The sequence below is a fragment of the Polypterus senegalus genome, chromosome 15 (genome assembly GCF_016835505.1).
Source record: "Polypterus senegalus isolate Bchr_013 chromosome 15, ASM1683550v1, whole genome shotgun sequence".
In the NCBI taxonomy this organism is placed as follows: domain Eukaryota; kingdom Metazoa; phylum Chordata; class Cladistia; order Polypteriformes; family Polypteridae; genus Polypterus; species Polypterus senegalus.
Window position 1 is genome coordinate 95,521,595 of NC_053168.1, and position 21,496 is coordinate 95,543,090.

General features: G+C 37.6%; 1 protein-coding gene across 49 annotated transcripts in view; it reads right to left on the reverse strand.

The window, feature by feature from the left end:
• rims2a (regulating synaptic membrane exocytosis 2a) overlaps positions 1-21,496 on the reverse strand; it is a 1,270,129-nt gene that overhangs the window by 361,204 nt on the left and 887,429 nt on the right. For all 49 annotated transcript variants that reach the window (XM_039736790.1, XM_039736792.1, XM_039736793.1 and 46 more), the window contains one exon: positions 17,783-17,939. In XM_039736790.1, coding sequence (XP_039592724.1) covers positions 17,783-17,939 — 157 coding nt within the window. The remainder of the gene's footprint in view (positions 1-17,782; positions 17,940-21,496) is intronic.

Consider the following 21,496-nt stretch of genomic DNA (forward strand, 5'->3'; position numbering starts at 1 on the left):
GTAAACATGGAGCACACTGCGCTTTTTTTCTATGTATTGTGCCTACGTGACCACACGGTAATACCCGAACTATTCCAAAGCAATGTTTGCACTGTTTTGTGTTTTTGTATCTCATACTCTCATATAAATATATCATAAAAGCATCCTTTATCTACGATGGAGCGTTTGATCAGAAGGAAATATGCAGCTGGTTTTAAATTAAAAGTCATTGAAGTGGTGAAAAAATAGGTAACTGCGCTGCTGCAACAAAAATTCATGTCTCTGAGAAACTGGTACGAGATTGGAGAAGGCAAGATGATGTAAAAAAAAAAATGAAGTGTCGCTTTTTTTTTGAATGGGCACATAAGTCGCAGTCTGATTTTATGATCGATTTTATAGACCCAACTTATATCTATACTAATAAAAGGCAAAGCCCTCACTCACTCACTCACTCACTCACTCACTCACTCACTCACTCACTCACTCACTGACTCATCACTAATTCTCCAACTTCCCGTGTAGGTAGAAGGCTGAAATTTGGCAGGCTCATTCCTTACAGCTTACTTACAAAAGTTGGGCAGGTTTCATTTCGAAATTCTACGCCTAATGGTCATAACTGGAAGGTATTTTTCTCCATTAACTGTAATAGAGTTTAGCTGGAAAGACGTGGGGGGCGAGTTTCGTGTGACATCATCACGCCTCCCACGTAATCACGTGAACTGACTGTCAACGCAGTGCGTAGAAAATCAGGAAGACCTCCAAAAAGCGCTTAAGAAAACTTGCATTATATAATTGAGAAGGCAGCGAAAAACAATAAGAAGCGAGCGAGTGACATATACTACCATATTCATGAGTCCTGCTACCTCGGAAAGAAAGCAAGGTGCAAACCTAAACTTTAAATTAAGTTCATAGACAGGCTACCGCTGGCGTTTCACATGCCCAGGAATGCGGGATACAAGTTTAATGAGAGGACGAGGATATAAACGAGAGTTTTGATCACTTTGTAACTAAGTTAAAATTGTAGGTGAAGGGGTGTGCTTATGCAAATTCCGAGAGACTGTGTTTGTGGGGGATTGACAGTTAAGGCGGGGGGGGGAGTCACGTCATCATCACCCCTCCCATTCATCTCATTTCGTTCTTAGCACAAGCACAGCTGAGAAGCTTCGATGCATGTGCTCCTTAACGCGTTAAAAAATAATGCATTTAATCACACTTTGCATTACAAGCAAAGGGGAGCTTTTGTCAATGCATGATTTCCTGGTACATCGATTACATTGATCACCGTATCCCGATTCATTTTACCCTCGCACCACCTTAGTTTGAGAAGAAGTATGAAAAAATATGAGGTTAACACAGAAAAACAGATCACCAATTCAAGCTTTATGAATAATCGATTCGCCATCAATATTTGTTTTGGTAAAGCCATCCTCCTTCCATTTTATAAGTTTTTATAAGCCATGATTAAATGAACGGTAACAAAGTAAGAGCAAAGCGAGGGTGACTTATTTAGGCAGGCATTTATATGACAGCAACACTCATGACAATGTCAATCATGTTACGTTATTATTAAAATGTTTCCTTTTCTTTTTCATTACTTCTTTAACACACTACTTCTCCTGCGAGCGGGTATTTTGCTATATATATAATATATGAATTACCTCCAAAGAACGCTGAGACTTTTGATATCATGAACGTGTGTACAAAAGGTGTCTCCTGCCCAGCAAAAGTCGAGCAGCCAGCGCGCGTGCATAGCTGTGCCGGCCTTTGAGACGCTGACTGCGCTTCTGCCTTAAGTCAAAGTGAGCACTTTTAATTTTTTTCTTCCTCCCCCTGCGCTATAGCCCAGACAAGTGCAAACACGGGACCCCTTTTCTACACCACGGCAAAATAATATTAAGGCGATTCACACTTTCTTTTGCACGTATACGATTATGAGGTCCTCAGCTCAGATTATGAAGATACGCACAGGAGTGGAAGACTGACAGTGCCATCACAGCCGATTAATGGCGGGGACGTCTCACCAGTCTACACAAGACCCACTGCGACTGTCCCCAGAAGATGCTCATATCGTCAGCGAACACATCTCTCTATACTATATAAAAGGAAAGGCAACTTTCCTTTCTTTACACCTTTTTTCCTTTTATCCCAAACCAAAGCCTTTCTCTCTTAACATTGCAAAGGACACAAAAATAATTTTCTTTAATTGCCGGTAAGGCACATTACCAGAGGCACAAATTTGAAAGTTCACATAGAAAATGTAATTTCTATACCACAGCCGTCGTGTAGCGCCTTTCAAAAGGGATCTACTACCGAGAGATGATCCATATACATTTTAGCTGCTGTTAGTTACTTACCTGTTGTGTTACACTGTCTTTAAAATGTAGTTTACCATAACCACTCCAGTAGTGCTCAATGTACCTGTACTTCTTAAAACGTTAATGTTTTACTGTTTAATAACTTATAGACTACATTTTATTATTTTTCCCTTGCAATCAGTGACCAAAGCTATACACACACATATAGACACATACAAACATACACACAAGTATATATATGTGTATATATATGTATGTATGTATGTGTATATATATATATATATACACACACACACACACACACCCCTATCTAGATTATATATATATATATATATATATATATATATATATATACACACATACATACATACACACATAAATATAATTTGTGTGTGTGTATGTATGTATGTGTGTGTGTGTATATATATATATATATATATATATATATATGACAGCAACAATCCAAGCTGTGATAAAACAGTAAAAAGGAGGCATGTCAGGCGTCGTGGTACATTTTCTGATGCAGCTAGACGAAAATAACTTTGTGACGCTGCCACCAAATACACAAAACAATTACATTGACAATCATGTTACGTTATTTTCAAAATGTTTCATTTTCTTTCTCTTTCCTTTTTAACACACTACTTCTCCGCTGCCAAGCTGGTATTTATATATATATATATATATATATATATATATATATATATATATATATATATATATAGTATATATATATATATATATATATATAGTATATATATATATATAGATAGATATATATATAGATATGAGAACAACACTCATATCAATGACAAAACAATTACATTAACAATCATGTTACGTTATTTTTTAAATTTTTCCTTTTCTTTTCGTACCTTCTTTAACACACTACTTCTCCGCTGCGAAGCGGGTATTCTGCTAGTGTGATTATATACGGTAAATCTAATGTGTGGTTATAATTATGAGTTAAACCTTTGAGAATCTGACAAAATCTTACTGAATTTAACAATTAAGTAAAATATTTTCTAAACATGTCAGTTTCCACATCAATGTGTACATTGAAATTCTCCATCAACACTACGTCATCATAATTTATAGCCAAATCAGGTAAAAGGTTGCCAAATTCAGTCATGCACAATGAATATGGCCCTGATGGTTGGTAGACAATTGTGTTGGAATCTGGTAATATTAATATTTACAATGAATGCCTTAAAGGATGTGAAGTCGCCTTCATTTTTAGAAGCATTTAAAACTGCATACTTCTTTCTGAACTTGTGATATATTTTTTGATTTAATTTTGAACTAATTTTCTATTACAGGTACCCCCGGTGGAGGGTCTGGTTTTATCTCTTGGTCTAATTATACATCTTATTTTTTGGTTATCAAGTAATTTAAGATCTACATCATAACTAAATTTATTGGATGCCCCAAAACAAGTATAGGTAACAGCTTCAGGAAAGTAACAGGTGGGATAAACAACAACCTGTGATTTAAGATCACACAACTGCAGCCTGGATGGTGCTCTAATCAGTCAGCCAGGCAATTCCACTGCCATATTTTGGGATAATACAAAATATCCCCTTCAGTTAGGATGAAAATCATACCTCTTGAAAAACCCAGGCCTTTCCCAAAAATCACTCCAAATGTTAACAAAGGCTATGCTTTTATTTGCACACCAGATTTCTAGCCAGCAGTGAAGGGAACGCAATCTTCTGTAAATCACATTCCATCTATATAATCTTGGTAAGGCACCAGATACAATTAAATTCTGACATTTTCTTTTAGCATTGGTGCATAGAGAGATGTAGTTCTCCTTTAATACCTCAAGTTGCTGTAAATAAATATCATTAGTGCCGACATGCAGCAATAAGGTAGATACGTCATCATCGTCGATATGATCAAATTGGGCCTCTCTGTCAGAAATCTCCGCCCCTGGGTAAAAAACTTCCTAATGTTTGTGAGAAATTTACCCTTAACAAGTTTCCAACTATGTCTCCATGTTCTTGATGAACTCATTTTAAAATAAAAGTCTTGATTCACTGTACTAATTCCCTTCATAATTTTAAACACTTCAATCATGTCATCTCTAGTCTTCTTTTACTCAAACTGAAAAAGCTCAGCTCTTTTAATCTTTCTTGATAATTCATTCCTTTAAGCCTTGGAGACACCCTAGTCACTCTTTTTGAATCTGTTCTAGTGCTGCTATGTCATTTATGTAGCCTGGAGACCAAAACTGCACACAGAACTCCACATGTGGCCTCACCAGTGCATTATAAACCTTAAGCATAACCTCCTTGGAGTTGTACTCTACATATTGGGCTTTATAAACTAACATTCTGTTTGCCTTCTAAATGGGTTCTTAACACTGTTGGGAAGTTGTGAGTGTAGAGTCCACTATGATTCCTAAATCCTTCTCATATGGTGTACTCTTGATTTTCATACCTCCCATTGTGTATTCAAAACTAACATTTTTACTTTCTACGTGTAATACTTTACATTTAGTGATATTAAATTTTATTTGTCACAAATATGCCCAAGCCTGTATGCTGCCCAAGTCATTCTGTAATGATTTAACGAATTCCAAATTATCTGCCAATCCACCTATCGTAGTATCAAATGCAAATTTAACCAGCTTATTATTTGTATTCCTATCTAAATCATTTATATATATTAAAAATAGCAGCAGCCCCAGCACTAACCCCTCCACTCTTAACAGCAGCCAATTCTGATAAAGTACCTCGCACCATCACCCTCTGCTTCCTGTGTATGAGCTAATTCTGCACCCATCTAAAAACATCACCCTGAACTCCAACGTCGTTTTAGTTTGATGCCCAACCTCTCATGTGGCACCTTATTAAATGCTTTCTGAAAGTCAAGATAAACAATATCATAAGCTCCACTTTGATCATATTCTTTTGTTGCTTCCTCATAGAATTCCAGCATGTCAGTAAAACATGACCTCCATCTTCTAAACCCATGCTGACTATTCAGAAAAACTCCTGTACTTGCAATGTGCTGGTCAATCTTATCCTTAATAATTCCTTCCATTAACACTAGAAACCCTGAAGCCTACGAAAAAACTCATAATCCCAGGCCACCTTCAATTTCTTCTCACTTTTCCATCAGCGTCTTTTATTTTGCAAATGTATACTTTTAGTCAAGAATAAAACTGAACAACAAAAAATTCAAGTGACAACAAGATACCAAGAAGACATGATTCACCAGTGTTTGTGTGTCTGCTTAAATCCCTTCAGCAATATCTTTTACAGGTAGCAAAGCTCTATACCAGCTGTTACAGACTGAAATCAAAGACTTCTTTTTGCACGCATACACTGTCAGCATGGCATTGCCAGATCCAAACACTAGTGTGGCGAATTGCTTGCAAACTGAAGTGACTGTAGATGCAGGTAGAAGTCCCATTTTACTTATGGTGCCAAGCATAGTTGTGTTGCGATGCAGCAGTCTATTAGCCAGTGAAATCACTGTGAAGAAGCTGTCTGTTGTTACCATTCTCCCTTCGTCCAGAAATTGTTATTTAAGCTTTATGATCAGACTTGGAAATTCTTTGTCCAGAGTTATAACTCAAAACACAGTTCTCAACAAAACGTTTCCAGATGTCCGAGATTGCAGCAAATCTGTTGTTTTTCACAAGTTCTGCACAGGTGTCTTTGTTGTCAAAGAGCAAATGCCACATGGTAGTCTGATAGTGGGCACGGGACATCGCGGCTTTGATTGCTGGTACAATAGTTCTAAGCAGGCATCAAACACAGCATCAACTGTGGTCATCGCTGCTCTTGTGAAAAGAATGGAGATATACACCATTAACTCATAGAAGGAGAGGTAAGTTTGTTGTACCACTTGAATGTCACAGACAGAATAAAACTGAATATAAAACAACAAGCGCTAACTTTTACATGTAGCCAAAATTTATATCAGGTGTTACAGACTCAAATCAAATGTATGTTTTTATTATATTATAGTAATAATAATAGCAGCTCACTACTCAAAAAGCAGAGCGCCTGGCCTCGAAAAAAGAACCCTTGGGTTATAAGGCAGCAGTTCTTACCTCTACACCATTCAAGAATACATATCAACTTCCTGTCAATTGATAGTTCAGTTTTGTTTTTTACTCATTGACATCAACATGTAAATCGAATGATTTCATTTTTCTTTGGTTATATTCTTGGATAAAAGAGCACATGTTTATTTGATATTTGGACTAAAGTCTTCACACATTATGCACTTCACGTCATTATTAGTATAACATGGAAAAAAGTTTCTGCTCTGGGTATGCGTTCAGCATTTATTGCCTCGCATTTCCTGCCATTCTACACTTACAGAGATCACTGTAGACATGGAACACACATGAAATGTATGTATTCCAAATAACAATATATTATTTACCCTATATAACTCCAGGCACCTCACTGACAGATAAAGAGACTTCAGCTAGAGAATTTTGCGATGGAGCATCAGTGGGGGGAATAGAATAGCAGGTTGCTTGCGTTGATTGACACATTTGCAAAACAAAAGAAACTGACGGAGAGGTGTGAAGGAATTTAAGGTGGCCCAGGATTACACATTTTTTTCATGGGTTTCAGGGTTTCTAGTGTTAAGTTTGATGCAATGCATGTTAAGCATACTTGCCTGTAGTTGCTTGGATATGGCCGGTCACCCTTTTTACATAACAGGATAATATTTGCCATTTTCCAGTCCTCTGGAATCTCCCCAGTGCACAGTGACTTCCTAAAAATATGTGTCTAGGGTTTATATACAGTATGTAGTCATAAGCCTCCTTAAGGACTCAAGGGTAAATATTATCTGGTTCTGGTGATTTGTTTTGATTTCATGCCATTTAATCTGAGCAGTATTTCTCTATCTAGAATTTCCAAACCCTTCGGTACATTCTTAATAGTCCCATTTAATGCTGCAAGGTTATCCACTTCCTCACTTGTGAAGACCTCAGAAAAATGCAAGTTTAGATCATCTGCTGTTTCACTGTCTGTATCTTTCAATTACCTTTTACTATTTCTGGTGCACTTTAACTCCTCCTTAACTGTTCTTTTACTATTAGAATACTGAAAGAATCTCTTAGGGTCATCTTTCGCCTTATCTGCTATAATCCTCTCGAACTGTATTTTAGTTTCACTAATATCCTTCTTATGGTTGCCCTCATGTTCTCATACGCCCTATGATTCACTTTGGAGTTATTAGTTTTGTACACCTTATACAGCTGTCTATTTCTTTGGAGCTTCTTTTTTTAACCTTCTATTGACCCACTGTATAGCTTTTTAAAATTTCGTATTAATTCCAAATTTAGGTATCTACCTGTCCTGTATTACATGTAAAACATTTTTAAACCTGTTCCACTGCTCCTCAACTGTCTCTAAATTTATAAGATTATCTTTCTTATAGGCAGATTGTCACATCTGCCAAAATTTTCCCTATTAAAGTTAAAATTAACAATTTTAGTCTTTGCAACCATACTGTTACAAAATGCTAAGAATTGTATTATATTCTGGTCAATTGACTCTAGTGGTTCAATCACCTCTACCCCCTCAATTCTATCCTGATTATTACAAAACTAGACATTAAGCCCGTTACAATAACGGGCGCTAGAACAGTAGTGCATAAACATTAGTAGGAGCAGTCTATATTAAATGGCAAGGGACCTTGTATGTAGCTGTAATATACGTCACTGTATTGTGTACCTTTAATTTTCTCTCTCAGTAATACTGGTTTGTATTTCCGTAAAATGCCTGTAATTGTGTATGACAGTAATACAGTGGAACCTCGGCTCACGACCATAATTCACTCCAAAACTCTGGTTCTAACCCGATTTGGTCGTGAACCGAAGTAATTTCCCCCATAGGATTGTATGTAAATACAATTAATCCATTCCAGACCGTATGAACTGTATGTAAATATATATTTTTTTGTGTTTTTAAGCACAAATATAGTTAATTATACCACTGAATGCACAGCATAATAGTAAACTAAATGTAAAAACATTGAATAACACTAAGAAAACCTTGAACAACTGAGAAAACTAAGACTGGAAGAGTTTGCGCTATAGGCTTACGACCTGCTCGCTAAAAACACTTTTTTTTAATGAGTTTTAAGCACAGGGAAAAAAATGAACATTTGAAAATTTAATAAACAACCAAGAAAAGTAACATTGCAACAATGCATGCGTACACCTGTGTGCGTGTGCGTGTGTGTGTGTGTGTGCATCCCGCGCGCGCCTGTGTGTGTGTGTTTGTGTGCGTCCCGCGCACGCCTGTGTGGGTGTGTGTGCGTGCGTGTGTCTGTCGCGTGGGTGCCTGTGTGTGTGCGTGTGTCTGTCGTGCACGCGCCTGTGTGTGCGTGTCTGTTTCTCATGCGCCTGTGTGTGTGTCTGCACAGGGAATGCACAGGGAATGCACAGGAAGAGACTGAACATGTGCCGTGTGACCCCACGCATGCGCACTTCACCAGAAGACACACACACGGACACCTGGACGCACACAGGGGTTTTATTACAGAGGATACTAAATCAAGGCAGGCTTCAGCCCGCGTTGACGCTTTAACATCACTGATTACTTCAAAAAACTCCTGCTCTTGTGCTCTACCTTTTGCAAGATTATTCCAGTTAATATTCACATAATTAAAGCCCCTCATTACTATAATATCCCCCTGTAAACTTGCCTTTTTAATATTGCTAAAAAGATGTGTGTTGATATTATAATCTACACTCCTAAAATAAGGCTTCTTTCCCTAATGCTTTCCAGGCGAAGCTTCATATCCTCACTAAGATGGGTCTCATTATGCAACTGAACAAGACTTGCATTTACATTTTTTTTGATATAAACAGCAACTCCACCTCCTTTTCTGTTCTGTCTATCCTTCCTAAAAAATGTGTAAATTACACTCATCCCCATTTTTGTTATTTAGCAGGATTCCGTTATTACTATGATATCATAATTATGCTCTGCTACATACAGCTCCAACTCACTTGCCTTATTTTTGATACTTTTAGCATTAAGGCAAGCTATTTTTAATGTGTTACTACTTCTATATTTAAATGTTAGGTTATACGTTGCAGCAGTCTTTTAGAAAGCGACAGCGATGTGAGGAAGTTGTCTGTTGTTATGCTTCTGCCCTTGTCCAGAAACAGCTCCATGATAAGCATAACTACATTCTAGCAAAGTCCTTCTCCCATGGGACGACTGGTAGCACCTGAGGGGTTTATTTGCAAAGTGCTCTGTTGAATTTCAATAGAATGCAGACCCTTTTCAGAAATAAAGATGCCAAGACACTCGAAAGGTTCATGTTCATTGCAACTCCTTATTTAGGAAAGACAACAGACAACCTCTTCACATCACTGTCGCTGGTTAATGGACTGCTGCAAAGTTCACAAAACACATTCACGTTCCCCTCGATCGGACACTGTTAGTATTATTTTGTTCTTAATTTTCTGACACAATTATAATGATAACTAGGGGGCTTCACCCCCTGCTCGCTTCGACCGCCAACCCCTCTGCCTGCGCTACGTGCCAGCAACTTTGTGTCTCTGCCGCTCGCGCATGTGGATTTCACTTTAACCAAACAACAAAACTTTTAATTCTCGCAGACAGACCTCTTCATTGGGAAGAAACACTGCTTTTTCCTGATGGCAACATGAATTAATATGATCTACAAGTCTCCGAGTTAAAGTTTAAAGCCAAACAATATCTACATACTTCTGTCATATCACCTATGTCCATATATTCTATCTCTTTTCGCTTTTACCTTTTTGTCAATATCACACTGAATTTTGATTCAATGTTTGGAATTACATCGTGACAACGCAACACATAACTGCCCATGAGTGAATATCATTTCTTTCTCTCTACATGAACTGTGTCTGACAACAGCATTCACACAAATGAGAAATGATTGAAGCATGTGCGTGGTTGTAAATATTTTAGAAGTGGGCAGGACTTTTTCAAATCTCTTTGTATAAAGTCTTGTTTCGAGAGGGCTTGAAATTTTCTCTTGTGGGATTTCACTTTTCTCAAACAACAAATCTTTAAATTCTCGTTGATATGCCTCTTCATTGGGAAGAAACACTACTTTTCCCTGATGGCAACACAAATCATTATTATTTTTTTTCCCTTTTTTTTTAAAGTTTTATTAATTTTATTGCAATCCATACAAATCAATCAATTTTTTACAAAAAGTAAAATTGAGTTAAGAACAAATCGATTCCCACCCCTGAGAGAGAGAGCAAGGCAAACAGCATGAAATTTAATGCTTGTAAACATACCTAAATTAATAAATTTGATGAGATGGATGCATAAGATAGAGAAATACGGAAATAATTGCTTTCTCTATGCTTTAAGAGCTTATTTTAAAATACAGGTTCCAGTCATAAAATTATAATATCATGACAAAGTTGATGTACTGTATTTCAGCAATTCCATTCAAAAAGTGAAACTTGTTTATTAGATTAATTCATTACACACAGACTGATGTATTTCAAATGTTTATTTTTGTGAGACAAAGGCTGTCTGAAAGGTAATTAAAAATTTTGGTCCAGAATAATGTTAATTTGGTGCAGGCCCAGAATATGTGACCCAGTGAGGTTGGGACTTGGTTGCAGCGTTCACAGGTTGGATCATGCCCTGGAAACATTTTGGAGAGTTTTAGATGAAACAGATGTGCTCGATATATAATTTTGAGTTGTATAATTGTATGCATAGCACACATGGAGCTCGAGTGAATTCTCTGCAGTGCTACTTTCCACTCCATTTTTTAATATATTAATTGAAAGATCTTTATCCCAGTATCTCTTGGAAGGGAGGGACTGTAAAATGATTTAATATATTGCAGAGATGGTATCTGAGTCCTTGAGATTGAGCAATATTTTTTCCAGCATGGATGAGGGTGCAAGATGAGGAAAATCGGGAAGGTTCTGTTTAACAAAGTTCCTGATTTGAAGATAGTGAAAGAAATGTGTAGCTGGAATGTTAAACTTGGAATGTAATTGTTCATAGGATGCAAAGACGTTGTCTATATAAAGATCTCTAAGCAAGTTAATTCCAAATTTTTTCCAGATATTAAAAACTGTATATGTTCGCAAAGGTTGAAAGAGGTGGTTCTCTTGCAGAGGTGCCACAGATAGAAGCTTCTCCGTCTTAAAATGCTTTCTACATTGGTTCCATATTCTAAGTGAGTGAAACACAATTGGGTTATTAAGTATATTGCTGATAACTTTTGTTTATTGGAGCACAGAGCAGGGAATATAAAGAAGTACTGCAGGATTTTACTTCTATTGCGGACCAAACCTGTGTATGTTCTTCTATTTGTATCCAGGTTTTATCGCTTGTATATTTGCTGCCCAGTAATAAAACTGGAAGTTAGGTAGAGCCATGCCACCTTCTGCCTTTTGTCTTTGTAGGGTCGCTCTTTGGATGCGTGGATGTTTTGAGTTCCAAATAAATGAGGTTATTGTTGAATCTAATTGCTTAAAGAATGATTTATTAATGTATACTGGAATGTTTTGAAATAAAAAGGAGCTTAGGAAGAATATTAATCCTAACAGTGTTAATTCTTCCAGCTAGTGTGAGATGAAGGGTCGACCATCTATGCAAGTCTTGTTTAATTTTTTCCATGCAGACGGCGAAATTTTATTGATAAAGAGCTTTATGTTTACTTATGATGCTTACCTCTAGGTATTTAAACTGTTCTGCAATGATAAAAGGTAGGGTGTCTAATCTAATATTATATGCTTGAGAATTCACTGGAAAGAGTACACTTTTATTCAGATTAATTCTGAGACCAGAGATCTTTTGAAATTCTGTGAGTGCAGTTAAGACTGCAGGCACAGAATTTTCTGGGTCTGATATATACAGTACTATATCATCTGCATATAATGGCATTTTCTGTTCCAGTCCTTCTCTGATAATCCCCTTTATCTGATCAGTATTTCGACAATGTATTGTCAGTGGTTCAATGGCAATTGCAAACAGTAGTGGTGACAAGGGACAAGGGTTGTTGATACAAACTGAAGCTTCTGGGTTAATATACAGTAATTTGATCCATGCACAAATATTCAGGCCAAACCCAAATTTCTCCAATGTAGTAGAAAGGTATTTCCATTCAATCATGTCAAATGCTTTTTCTGCATCCAATGATAATAATATTTCTGGGGTGTTTGATTTAGGTGAGTATATTACATTAACAGGCATCGAAGATTTGAAGATAAGTGTCGGCCCCTGATAAATCCAGTTTGATCTTGTGATATTACCGAAGGGAGCACTTTCTCCATCCTTCTAGCTATGATTTTAGAGAGTATTTTAACATCATTATTCAGAAGTGAAATTGGTCTGTATGATGCACATTGTAATAAGTCCTTATTTTGTTTTGGAAAAACAGTGATTAGTGCTTGGCGAAAAGTTTGAGGAAGAGTTTGGTTGTCTCTGGCTTCTGTAAATGTTGCTAATAGAAGGGTAGCTAGCTGAGCGGAGAATTTCTTGTAAAATTCTGCAGAGTAGGCCTGCTGCTTTCCCGCCTTGAAGTGACTTTACAGCATCTAGTAATTCTGATAACACCAGAGGTTTATCAAGTTCCTCTGCACTAAAAGTGTCTATCTGTGGTATTTGTAATGTATCCAGAAATGCATTAGATTGTGTATTGTCTTCTTTAAACTCAGTAGTATATAGGGATTTATAGTAGTCTCTGAAAGTGTGCATTATATTTTTGTGGTCGATGATTTTAGCTCCTTTCGCATTGGTGATTACTGAGATTGCTTTGCGCACTTCTTGCTTGTGAATTTGTTGAGCTAAAAGCTTATTAGCTTTCTCTCCATGTTCATAGTAATGATGTCTGGATTTATAAATTAGTTGTTCAGTTTCTTTTGTTGTCAAGAGGTTTAGTTCTGAATGCAGAGCCTGCCTTTTCCTATGTAGAGTCTCGCTTGGTAGTCTGGCATGTTCTTCACCTATTCTACTAATTTCGCTTTTTATCTCTGCTACTTTCTTGGTTTCTGATTTATTTCTGTGGGAAAGATATGAGATAATCTGTCCTCTTAAGAAGGCTTTAAGAGTTTCCCAGAGTATTTCTGCAGAAACCTCTGAGGATGTATTTGTCCCTAGGAAGAAATTGATTTGTTTGTATATGAATTCTGTACAATTCTCGTCTGCTAATAGAAGCGGGTTGAGACGCCACCTGCGAGGTGAGTGTGTGGGGCTTAGTAACTTTAGCTCCAAGATCAGAGGTGCATGGTCAGAAATCACAATAGCATCGTATTTTCAAGATTTAATCATAGGCAAGAAGTTATTATCTATAAAGAAATAATCAATCCTTGAGTAGCAATGATGTACTGGTGAGTAGAAAGAATATGTTCTAGAGTTTGGGTTTAAAAACCTCCAGGGGTCTGATAAGTTGTTATCAGTTATAAACTTTGTAATTATCTTTGCGGTGTTAGATGCCGTTCCCCCTGTGGAAGAAGTCCTATCTAAGAGTGGATTTAAAACACAATTAAAGTCACCAGCCATTATAATCTTATGAGTGTTCAAATTGGGAATGGATGCCAATAAATTTTGTATAAATTCCTTATCATCAACATTAGGTGCATAAACATTTATCAAAATCATTTTACAGTGGCAACACAAATTAGACGATCTACAAGTCTCCGACTTAAAGTTTAAATCCGAACAATATATTCGATCTTGTTCCGCTGTTCCAATATTTCACCGATTAATAATTTCCGTTTGTTTATGCTAATGCGATCTTTACTATCATTTTTATGAGACTTTCAAATTTTCATACTTCCATTATCTCTAACCTACTCTGCATTTGTATCATGCCAACGTTTTTGAATTCTTCACAATGTTCTACTTTGTCATCTACTCTTTGTCTTTTATTTCCAGCCCCGTGAGTGGTTAAATCTTTTGGCACAAAGTCTCGTTTTGCGGGATGTGAAAGTGTCTCTCTGAGAAAGTCACGTCTCGTCTCTCTTCCCAAGATTTTTTTATTATAATAGAGAGATATCGAGTTTATATCATGTTCTAATTGTAATTCACAGCAATATGTCATTTTTATTTTTATTCAGTTTTATTCTTGAATAAAAGCACACTTGTCTTGCTATTATGAATGTGAAGTCCAAACAGAGTTTCCAAATAAAATATTTTTTCATCCATGTGTATGTTTATGTGTACACATTCAAGCCATCATACATGTCCTTTGATTAACAGTCTGCATAAGTTTGTTAAATGTTAGTTGCAAAAGTTAATATAAACAGCAATTTTATGTCTGTGTGCCAGTAGACATCACAGAAGCACTGTCAAACTGTCAAAAAAGTAATTTGTTATAATAAAATGTAACTACCATAGTGGACAGTTAGGCACCACAGATAAGCAGATGGACAGGCGTCCCAACCAAGAGAGAGAAAGGTTCCTTACCCAAACAGGAAGCCTAATGTGGATAGATGGGCATCCTGACCAGGAAGGAAGAAGTTACTTTTCCCGAAAAGGAAACCCCAGTTGGATGGACAGGTATCTCGACCAGTTATGCCTATGGTACTTTTCCTGGCCTGGGTAGAAGGGAAGGACAGACAATGACTGTCTCTGGGAGCTGTTTTATCACCCAGAACGCTAGATGGCAGCAGCCCTGGATATTGGTGCCTGTACGGACACTAGCAGGGAATTCCAGGAATTGTAGTCTGGTAACGCAGCCCTGCTGGGGTCCAGGGGTACTGCAAGAGGATGCTGCAGGGAGATACACTCCCTACAAATTGGGATTTCTAAATGACGTGCTTCCAGGTCCTCAATAAAAGGTACTGCACTGCCTTGTCCAGGTGTGTTGGAGCTGGGAGGAAGGGAGGCAACACTCAACTGGAGGAGAGCAGCTCAGTGGTGGTAGAGAGAGAAGGAGGACAAAGAAAGAAAGAAAGAAAGAAAGAAAGAAAGAAAGAAAGAAAGAAAGAAAGAAAGAAAGAAAGAAAGAAAGAAAATTTAGTTTGTGCTGGTGTTAACTCAGGTATTGCGTAATAAAACACCCTGTATTTGTGTTTGGGGCTAGCCTGAACAATACACATACATTTGCTTTGTGTCTACAAGACTAACATTTCTTGTTTCGTCGTACATTTGCACGGATCAATGCAAATACTGAACACACACGAAATGTATGTACTTCAAACAACGATATATCATTACTTATGTATCTCCTTACAACTCTTTGCCACATAAAGTTTTTGCAGATTTCAGGTGTAAGTGAAGGGACTCAAGCTGGCAGTGATAAACAGTGGGTTTATTTGTCAGGAGGTCCAAACGGTTGGCTGACTGGGGGATGAGTGAGTGCAGGTTCAGCCCTGCTAATAAACACATTTGCGAAACAAAGGCAGTTATCATAGGGCAGTTGCTGTGCTGATGAGGCTATAGAGTTTTCTTCTATGTGTCAGGAAAAATAGGGTGATCAAGGGAAACAAAATTTTGGTAGGGATTCTAGTTTTAATAATGTACTCCATCTTTAGAAAAGTAGAAATATATCTGCAATGTAAAACTGAGAAAACTTTCTTTATAAAACAAATATGCTAAAAAGGAGAGGCAATATAATAATTAAAACATTCTCCTTTTCCCAATGCAATGAGACCATCATGAATAAATTCCTACTAATGTTTCTTGTTCAAAATGAGTCAAGATTGTGAGAAAGCACAATTTCAAAACCAGTAGCCAAAAAAAAAAAACATAAAATCAATGTAAAACAATAAATAATAAATAAAAGTATCAATCCATCCATCCATTTTCCGACTCTTGTATGTGATATAGTTGCGGAAACAGCAATCTGAGTAAAACAGGAAAGCATTTTGGGAAAGCAGTTTGTTATGTAATGGTCTCAATATATATATATTTTAAGGTTAGTTATGTTTTTTGAATATTATGTTTTATACTTGTATGTATTTTCTGTGATATTTGTAATTATGTACCATCCTTTTAAATGTGCCTCCATTCTATGTGTTCAGGATGGAGCACCAGGACGTGAGGCCACCCTGATGTCACAGCTACTGAGTCCTCCTTCTAGCCTTACACAGTATTACCAGCCAGAAGCTGTATACAGCAGTCAAGCAGCCGAACATTCAGTTTGTGCAGGGGCTTACGTGTGAGTATCATGTTTTGATTTGTTGGTTTCTGTGTCTTATTTTGCTTCTCTCTTTGTTTTAATCTTACAGATTATGGATTTGGGAAAATTTGCTTCAGCATTGCCTTTTATGCAATTCATTTCTTACTCTTCTTTGAATATTTTAATTTCTGTTAATAAATCTATTTACAAAGTCTGTGGGTTGCCTTTTCATTTACGGTACAAGCCAGGGGTCTATGGTATTTCCACTCTCTTGTAGGGCATTCAATATAATTTGGGACTCTAATAATCTTTATGAACTTTCAAAGCCAGGTCCTGCTTCTGGGATCCCCAAAACTTTAAGCTAGAAGGTAGTGGCTATGATGTGTGCCACTTCTGGGCTTGCCTGTGAAGTTCCTATTGTGCTTTGAGAATGTATTTTGGAGGATTCATATCCTGCGCAACATATTTGGAATTCAACATTACAACATATTAATGAAGTTGCAATAAAAAATTTACCGTGGTTTGAAATGGGAGTTGAATCAGCATTAGTTAAGTCAGTAATGATCAATTTCAGAGATTTTGTAAATGGAGTATTCCACATGCCAAACAACAGACACCACATATGGAGTATTGCTTGCTGTTTTGGACATCATGCTACAAAAAGATATAACAGATCCAGAAAATTTGTAGAGAACAGCTACCAGGAACCTTGTTCTACTCTTACATGTTAAGGAATTAAAATTTTTCTTGGTTAAATTTCTGATTATCTTTTGTGCTGTGACTTTGTTTAAAATCTTCCAATTTTCCATGGTTCATATGCCACTAAGAACTTCCAGACAGTGTTCAAAAGCCATTAACACTAGAATTACCAAAGCCTATGAAAAAACTTGTAAACCTGGCCCACCTTAAATCCATTTGCACCTCTCTGTCAGCGTCTTTTGTTTTGTAAACGTGTCGATAAGCGCAAGCAGCGTACTATCCCATCCTCCCACCGCTGCAGAAATGGTGCGGTATCGGAGCTGTATATCGGAATTTGGAACACATGCATTTCATGTGTGTTCCATGTCTACAAAGATCTATGTAAGTGTAGCGTGACAGAAATGTTGAACACATACCTAAAAGACAAACTTTTTTCATGTTTTAGTACTAATGACAAAAGTTTGACAAGAAGTGTATAATGTGTGAAGACTTAAGTCCAAATATCAAATAAGCACTTTCACAAAAGCTACAAGTATAATAAAACAAGTGCGTTTGTTGTGTACCTAGCTATAGAATGTATTAGTTCAGCAGTTCTCTCCATACTTGTGGTAATCCCAAGCATATACCTGTAGACTATTGAATCATTCAACTCTGTGCTTAAAATAATGATTTATTGTTAAAATCTGTCAGTCAAGGAGTATAGCTACCTTTGTGGTGGTGGTACACTTGGGGATCGTGATCGGTTCCTGCTCAATTCTTCTCCTCGATAAGAGGATCCTAACCTGGGACAGTGATTAGATGATATCACTTGCTCTGGAACTGAAAGTGTTGAGCTTTGAAGGTCTCTTCCATTATGTCTATAATCTGTAGGAAAAATCAAAAATAAAACACAGAAAAGTGTAAAGGATTATGTCATAAACCAACATATACAGTTGCCCCATTCTAAAGTTCAAATTTTTAATATCCTTGTGTAACACTCTGCATATGCACATGCCCGGAGTCTGCCAATACATAAAAGCAAACTGTGGAAGATGAGGCAAAATAAGTGCATCTTCTGGTACAGTTTGGACCCTAGCATCAAACTAACAAGCTCACACTGATTGGCCTAACTCATCAATAGTAAAATTAGCAATTTTCTCATCTGAACTAAAAGAAACCTGCTGTAGCACAAAAATAGTCTATTTTCTTCTTTAAATTATACCTACTACATGTGCCCACTTTACAGAAGGCCTATCAATTTTTGAGACAAATTTGATGGGTTTTAGCAGCCATACCTTGTTTTCAACTTGAGCCTACAATGTTTCAGGTTCAATAACTGTGTGCAATGTTAATATCCTAAGCATGCTACTTATACAATAAAATAATAATATTCCACAAATTCCACCCCTCCAGGTAGAATAAAATAGATGCACAAATCTACCAACTGAATTCACAGAAACCCATTTTGAGGCACTGCAAAAATTCTTAAAAGTCAGATAGAAACAAAACTTAGATTTATTGCATAATGATTAATGTTACACCTGTCTCACACCCAAGTATGTCCCCCATTGAACACCATATCAACATTAACAGAATTAAAAAAAGTGCTTCATAGCTACCAAAAAATCTGATGTATAATTTTAGTTACTGGAGAAAGTAGCTACAAAGTTATATTATTGTGCTTTTAGAATAACATGTTAAATTTTCCAATTCAGTCAGAAGAAAGAACTTCTAAGGACTTAAGATTTACCTAGCAAATGCAGGTTGCTACTCCCAGCTTAAATAACACTAATTACTTGAAATAATATATGCTAATATATTTACCCGCTTTGAGTATAACTGTTGAGGTTAAACATGGTTTTAACATTGGACCCATAAGTACAAAGTACTAACGAAACTTAGTCTTTGTTCAGTTTCTGTCATCTCAAACCCTAGACGCACTTTCATGTGTCACAGGATATTTCAGTGGTACACATAAGAAGAGTAATACATTTATCTTTTATTTATTCCTATTATATATACCCACTTTAGTGAAGACCTATCCATTAATACACTCTGTGTTCCATTGTCAGGGTTCCTCAGTTTCACTTCACCTTCTGATGTCTGCTCGTTAGCATAGAATATAGAGATAAAGCATCAGAAAGACAAACACACTGCATTTATGTACTGTCATTTTTTGCCTTAAGTGCATTACTTTCCATCATTGATGCTGGACAGTGGGCTGTCTACACAAAACTCCATTAGAGGCTGTCTTCCATTACTGACGTCAAGACACTAGATTTCCCTTGAAATATAGTGTTGTACACTATGTAAAAGAATGTTTTTAGAAATGCATAAAGTTTAGGTGAAATGCAGGCAGATAGTTTCCCAAAGAGTACTGGCAGATACTGCTTGTGTAAAATTAATTCCTACAAAACACTAAATTTGTGTGCAGTCTAATATATTATATATAAGTCTTTACATGCTAGTAAAGGGGGATTAAGACACCAATTACTCAGTGAACTTATAGAAATTGCTACTATATGTGGAGCATTAAAGGCAGTAATGACATTGCAATCACAAGATCTGATAGAAGGTGCTCAATTATTATTTTTAGAAAATGAATGCTGATTATTTACAAACAACAAATTAGTACTCAATACAAGAATAGCTGTAATGAGCTACAAGTTTAAAACATTTTTGAGTGTAGCTGGAGAAATCACTTTGGGCCAAATAATGTAGGTTTTTCCAGAAAATATAAAATTGTTAAAGCATTTTTACCAGTGAAATTACAGCTAAAGATGAATAATTAACTGCTCAAAAAAATTAATGGAACACTTTGAAAACACATCAGATCTCAATGGGGAAAAGGATCATGCTGGATATCTATACTGACATGGATTGGGTAATGTGTTAGGAACAATAGGATGCCACATTGTTAGCCTACAGAGGGCTGAATTCAAAGACATCCTGAAAATCAAAGTGAAAAAATGATACGGCAGGTTAGTCCATTTTGTCAAAATTTCACTGCAGCAACTCAAAATCATACTCAGTAGTTTGTATGTCCCCCAGGTGCGTGTATGCATGTCTGACAACATTGGGGCATGCTCCTAATGAAACGATAGACCTGGACCAGGGCATCACTGATCTCCTGGACTTTCTGAGGTGCAACCTGGCGATGTCGGATGGACTGAAACATAATGTCCCAGAAGTGTTCTATTGGATTTAGGTCAGGCGAGCGAGGGGGCCAGTCAATGGTATCAATTCCTTCATCCCCTGAACTGCCTGCATACTCTTGCCACATGAGGCCGGACATTCACCAGGACGAACCCAGGACCCAATGCACCAGCATAAGGTCTGACAATGGGTCCAAGGATTTCATCTCAATACAGTGGCAGTCAAGGTGCCATTGACTAGCCTGTAGAGGTCTGTGCATCCCTCCATGGATATGCCTCCCTAGACCATCACTGACCCACCACCAAACCGGTCATGCTGAACGATGTTACAGGCAGCATAACGTTCTCCAAGGCTTCTCCAGACCCTTTCACATCTGTCACATATGCTCAGGGTGAACCTGCTCTCATTTGTGAAAAGCACAGGGCGCCAGTGGTGGACATGCCAATTCTGGTATTCTATAGCAAATGCCAATCGAGCTCCTTTGGGCAGTGAGCACAGGGCCTAGTAGAGGACGTCGGGCCCTCAGGCCACCCTCATGATGTCTGTTCCTGATTGTTTGGTCAGAATCATTCAAACCAGTGGCCTATTGGAGGTCATTTTGTAGGGCTCTGTCAGTGCTCATCCTGTTCCTCCTTGCCCAAAGGAGCAGATACCAGTCTTGCCGATGGGTTAAGGACTTTCTAAGGCCCTGTCCAGGTCTCCTAGAGTAACTGCCTGTCTCCTGGAATCTCCTCCTTGCCCTTTGAGACTGAGCTGGGAGACACAGCAAACCTTCTGGAAATGACACATATTGATGTGCCATCCTGGAGAAGTTGGACTACATGTGCAACCTCTGTAGGGTCCAGGTATCGCCTCATGCTAGCAGTAGTGGCACTGACCATAGCCAAATGCAAAACTAGTGAAAAAACAGTCAGAAAAGATGACGAGGGAAAAATGTCATTGGCCTCCACCTGTTAAATCATTCCTGTTTTGGGGGTCATCTCATTGTGCCCCTCTAGTGCACCTGTTGTTAATTTCATTAACAACAATCAGCTGAAACTGCTGTCACACACGTGCACATGGGAGGCAGCTGAAGGGCTTGAGTAAGGGCAATTCCAAATCATACCGGGATGTGGCAGAGTGCACTGACTCTTTTTCTCCCTTTCCTGCAGACTATTCATGGGAGAGTCCACCTGGCCCTCTTGACATCACCTCCAGGTCCGAGCTTACGGAAGAAGACCTTGCCGGCTCTGGCCCTTCTGATGTAACATCCAGGCTCAAGCCTATGGCTGAAGACCCTTATGAGC